Source organism: Narcine bancroftii, chromosome 8 (genome assembly GCF_036971445.1).
Source record: "Narcine bancroftii isolate sNarBan1 chromosome 8, sNarBan1.hap1, whole genome shotgun sequence".
NCBI lineage: Eukaryota > Metazoa > Chordata > Chondrichthyes > Torpediniformes > Narcinidae > Narcine > Narcine bancroftii.
Window position 1 is genome coordinate 3,355,215 of NC_091476.1, and position 5,503 is coordinate 3,360,717.

At 48.8% G+C, this 5,503-nt stretch overlaps 1 protein-coding gene across 1 annotated transcript; it reads left to right on the top strand.

Moving 5' to 3' along the window:
* The first annotated feature begins 2,128 nt into the window (after positions 1-2,128).
* slc25a5 (solute carrier family 25 member 5) lies at positions 2,129-4,919 on the top strand. The gene is made up of 4 exons (XM_069892627.1): positions 2,129-2,326; positions 3,150-3,633; positions 3,720-3,860; positions 4,501-4,919. Exons 1-4 carry the CDS (start codon positions 2,213-2,215, stop codon positions 4,656-4,658), a joined length of 897 nt encoding a protein of 298 aa, XP_069748728.1. The 5' UTR covers positions 2,129-2,212; the 3' UTR covers positions 4,659-4,919.
* Positions 4,920-5,503: the final 584 nt, after the last annotated feature.

Here is a 5,503-nt window from a genome sequence, read left to right on the forward strand (position 1 = left end):
CTAGTGCTCGTCTTCAGACTCCTGTACCTTTTCCCTGATGGTAACAGAGTGAAGAGAGCATGGGCTGGATGGTGGGGTCTTTGAGGATAGAGGCTGGTTTTTTAAGACAGCGCCTTATGTAGATGTCCTCAATGGAGTGAAGTCTGATGCTTCACTAAAGATGCTGGAGAAGTTCAGCAGGTCAAACAGTGTCCTTTATGTAGCAGAGGTAAAGATACAGAACAGACCTTTCAGGTATGATAAAATGGCAGCAAATGTCCGAACAAAAGAGTGGGGAAGGGGGGTGGCAAAGGTAGGAGATGATAGGTGGAGAATGGAGGGAGGGGACAGCAGCAATGAGGGAGAAGGGGGATGGCTTGGCTGGTTGGGTGGAAGAACTGGAAAGACAGGAAAGGGGTGAGGGGAAGAAAGGATGAGCAGGTTTAGTGGGAAGCAATGAAGTCAATGTTCATGCCATGTGGCTGGAGGGAGCCCAGACAGAAAATAAGGTGTTGTTCCTCCAATCTGTGGGTGGTCAGGGTGGGACAGTACATAAGGCCATTGACAGACATGTGAGTGTGGGAGTGCGACCCAGATTGAAATGGTTGGCCACTGGAAGGTCACTGTGGTTGCGGACGGAGAGGAGGTGCTGAGCAAAGTGATATCCCAGTCTACAATTTGACAGAGTATATAGATATGTTTTTGGGAGATAAATTGGGAAAGGTTTGTTAGATATAGGTCACATACAAATACTTTAGAACAGATCTTATTTGAAATACGGGAGCTCTGCTAATGCAAGACTTGTCAGGCCTCAGAGGCTTTACAAGAGTTTTGGAGAGTGCCCAAGAGACTTCACTAATGGATTGTTGTTCACAAAAAGGCAATAGATGAAAGATTTGTCGGAACTGCAGATTGTCTGGAGCTTTTCTAAGAGGGTCATGTGGTTTTGCAAGATGAGAGAGTAAAACAGGTTTTCTCTCAGAGAGACAGACAGACAGACAGACACAGATCACTTCTACAGTGTTGCAGACAGTAACAACAGCTAGGACTGGAACAGGACAGGCTGGCAAGCTTGTGGAAACCCCCATTTGGAAGAAGGGTTGTGAGTTCTTAGTTCAGTGTGGTCAAAGCCTTTATGGTCAATGCAAGAGAGGACTGGCTGTCTAATGAAGTCAGTGTGCCAGACCAACGCTGTGGGTTTGATGGTGAGGTTGGGATTGTTGTGGAGAGAATGTTCTGAGGAGGTGGTAAAGTTGAGATGGTTGGTGTCTCAGTGGCGTTGGAAATAAAAAGGTCAGGACAAAGTTTATTCTTGTTCTGAAAGTTGGTGCCTCTATACCAGGCAGTGATGCAGCCAGGCAGAATTCTCTCCGCGGTACACCCCTGTAGAAGTTTGCGAGAGCCTTCAGTGACATACAGAATCTCCTCAGACACCTCACAATGTGTAGCCGCTGGCAAGCCTTTGTGATTGGATCAATGTGGAGGCTCCAGGACAGACCCTCAGAGATGTTGACACCCAGCTGCAAGGGTCAGGAAAGGACAATCGAGACAGAAAAGTCTTGGCCCAAAACAAAAACAAACCATAGCCGATTTTATTTAAATTTGTGTTGCAAAACCTCAATTTTCTTCTTAAGTAAAACATGAAAGTCTGCAGAGACCGTGATTGAAGTAAAAACACAATTTTGGGAAAACTCAGCAGGTGAAAGAGGTAAAAACAGAAAGCTGGTGGACTTGTTTTGCCATAGGGTTCTCCAGCATTGAGTTGTATTGACTTGCATGGCCTTTGGTTCGATTTCTATCAGCATGTAGTGGTGCCTTGACATTTTAAAATCAGTAGAGCAACTGATCATGTGAAGCCACCTGGAGACAAAGTGACCTTCAGGGATTTAACATGTGTGGCCGCCTCCCTGCCCACCCCACTGTGGGTCGGTCGTTGCTTTCCTGGGGGAGTCTGCGCGGGTTCGGGGGCTTTGTGACCGGGGCCGAACGATACTTTGTAGCCCCGGCCCCACCCGGGCCGGACCTCCGCCGGCTCCGCCAATCACAGAGTGAGGTGCGCCGCCGCCGACCAATGAGCGACCGCGCCGCCGCGCCCCAGGAGCTTCTCGCGGGAGCTGGGCCGCCTTAAAGGTCGAGTTCCGCGGGGAAGTCGGCCATTTCATCGGCGCCGGCGTTGGGGGCGGCTGGTTCGGACGGAACGATCTGCATCTGGGGGCTCACTGCAACACTCGAAATGGCAACGGACAAGATTGTGAGTTTCGCCAAGGATTTCCTGGCGGGCGGCGTGGCTGCTGCCATCTCCAAGACGGCCGTGGCTCCCATCGAGAGAGTGAAGCTGCTGCTCCAGGTAATGCCGGCCGATGCGCCGCCTGCTTGGGGTGGGGGTGGGGGTGGGGGTCGCAGGACCCCAGGGAGAGCTTGCACAGGGAGGCCCCGGCCCCCAGCCCCCGGCCTCCGGCCCAGGAGCAAAATGCAAGCCACCCCGTCGCATCCCACTCGGCATGGATGCAGATCGGGGGTCGGGGCCGCTCCCTGGAGCGGGGGGATGAGCGGGGGGCTTCCGCCGGTGAGGAGTTGCAAGGCGATCAAGGTCGTCGCAAGGAGAAGGAGCGCGGCCTACGTTGAGAGGCCGGCCGGCCGCCTCTGGCCGATGGGGAAGGGAGGGAGGGGGCCGTTCCCACCTCCTTCCGCAGTAGGACCCCCCACCCCGATGGCCTGCGGGAACTTTAGGGGGTTGGGCCCCTCCATCTGACCTTTGAACTGGGCTACAGGGCGCCCTCGACCACGTGAACCCCCCGGGGAGGGGGGGGGGGGGTCCCGGGGCGGCCGCATCTCCCCCCGCGAATTGGGACGGTTTCTGAGACTGTGTCCCTCCCCGAAGCGGCGGAAGCTCCTTCATTCCCTGCGCCAGTGCTGGTGACCGGCTGCAGGACCAGCTGGAACATGGAGCAGGAGGAAGGTCACACTCTATCGGGCCACTTAAAAGTCGAACCACGGTCACCTTAACGCTTGTGGGCGGGATTAATGTTCCTTCCTCCAAATCATCACCTTCATTGCAGCCACTTGTGTCAGGATGATTCAGTCGCTTTTTGGATAGGCCTCTTCTGGGTCATGGGCTTTATTGACTGACTCTTTTCAAAGCTAAACTAATTAGAATTTATTTATGACAGGTGCAACATGCAAGCAAGCAGATCTCAGCAGAAATGCAGTACAAAGGGATCATTGACTGTGTTGTACGCATCCCACGAGAGCAAGGTTTTCTCTCCTTCTGGCGTGGGAATTTGGCTAATGTCATCAGGTACTTTCCCACCCAGGCTTTGAATTTTGCTTTCAAAGATGTGTACAAACAGATCTTCCTTGGCGGCATTGACAAGAGACAGTTCTGGCGTTATTTTGCTGGTAACCTGGCTTCTGGCGGTGCTGCTGGTGCTACGTCCCTATGCTTCGTCTACCCGCTTGACTTCGCCCGAACACGCCTGGCGGCTGACGTGGGAAAGTCTGCAGCGGAGAGGGAGTTCTCCGGTCTGGGCAACTGTCTTGCCAAAATCTTCAAATCCGATGGTATGAGGGGGCTTTACCAGGGCTTCAACGTGTCTGTCCAAGGCATCATCATTTACAGAGCTGCGTACTTTGGCATCTACGATACTGCCAAAGGTAAGTCTTGAAGACCTTGTTCGTGCATTTGTGCCTGCAAGCTGCACCTGGTCCATTTCAAACACTGCCACTTTCCTTTTCCCCAGGAATGCTTCCAGATCCAAAGAACACCCACATTGTGATCAGTTGGATGATTGCTCAGACTGTAACAGCCGTAGCTGGTGTGACTTCCTACCCCTTTGATACTGTTCGTCGTCGTATGATGATGCAGTCTGGGCGAAAAGGAGGTAGGTTTTTTATTGTTACCTGGACGTGAGCATGACTAGAACCTGTGTAGCTCTTGGTTAATATGTTCAAAGCTGCATGCTTAAAACTGATGCATACACGTTGTACAAAGATGTCCTGTTGCTTTGCTCTCCTTCCTGAGTTCAGCGATGATGATGGTGGGGGGGGGGGGGGGGTGGGAGGAGGTGATTATGTGCAGCAATATGGTCCTGAAAGTGCTTTCAACCAGCATCTCTTGACCTATGGTCTCTTCCTTTAGGACTCTGCTCAAAGTTAATGGACCCCTTTTCCTGTGAAACAGTCAAGTTCAGTTGATTTGTTCTGTACTTCTCTCCAGCATGAAAAATATTTTGTGATTTCAGTCCATGGGCCCCTGTAAATGTGCTGTTACCCACAGGAGAACCATTATGCCCCCATTGAGAATAGCTGCTTTAAGCTACTATTCTTGGCCCCAGAGTTCAGTTAGGTCCTTGTTAAACCACAAAACTTGATTGGTGAGCGGCAGCATTTATTCTCAAGTGTTACATGATCTGTCACAGGCTTCACTCTTGGTGGGAATAGCAGAGCAGCCTTTGTTGTCTGGAAACTTTTAATGTTAGCTTTGTTGAGAAAGATTGAGTTAACTTTATTTTCTGCTTCCAGCTGATATCATGTACAAAGGAACAGTTGACTGCTGGAGGAAGATTTTGCGTGATGAGGGTGGCAGTGCTTTCTTCAAGGGTGCCTGGTCCAATGTGCTGAGAGGCATGGGTGGTGCTTTTGTGTTGGTCTTGTATGATGAATTCAAGAAGTTTGTGTAAATGTTCACAAACATCAATGATGCGTGAACCAATGTTGTACGTGTAACATATCTTGTACATTCATGGACTTTATTAAATCACCTATTTATAGGGGCCCATCTGGTACATCTGCTTGTATGGGTTATGAAGCGACATGTTAAGTGACCACAATCATTTTCTGTACACTTAGTATCATTCCATAATGATGGGACTAAATCACTTCATCCAGCCGGCCTGCTCTTTTTAAATTACTGTAACTAAAAATAAAAGTGACAGTGTAAATGGCTGCAGTTTTTTGTTTCTGTAACATCCACACATTTCCAAGCTAGCGTCTGTTCTTCACAGTTAATGGTGTATTTAGTTGTATGTTGGATTAACACTGTATAGCTGGTGTTCCATGACAGAATCCAGGGATGAGTATGTACTGTATCTGAAGGAGGTCACTGATGAAATGTTACAGACCTTGTCTCCCTGTTCAAATGGCTATTTCTATTGGTATGTTAATAAGCTATGATTTGTATTGTTAAGTACTCCCAGCTGTCTGATGTGGGCACCTACCTGAATTTGCAAGTTAAGGTTTGTACCACAAGGATCATTCTTTGCGTAAATATACAGACTTTTAAAATAAGCAAATGCAAGTTGTAATTCTAAGATGTTTTTTATAAGAATGGTTATTCTAAATAGCAATCTATTAACATTTTTTTAAAAATCTCTTCATGTGCAGCAAATGTGCATTAAATCAAAGCAAATCCTTTAATGTTGGGTTGAAAATCGGCATATCCATATTTTTTCCACAGCAGATTGAAGTTTATCTACCATGGATTAATTTGTAACTGTTTGAAATGGTGTGAGGTTCTGGATATACA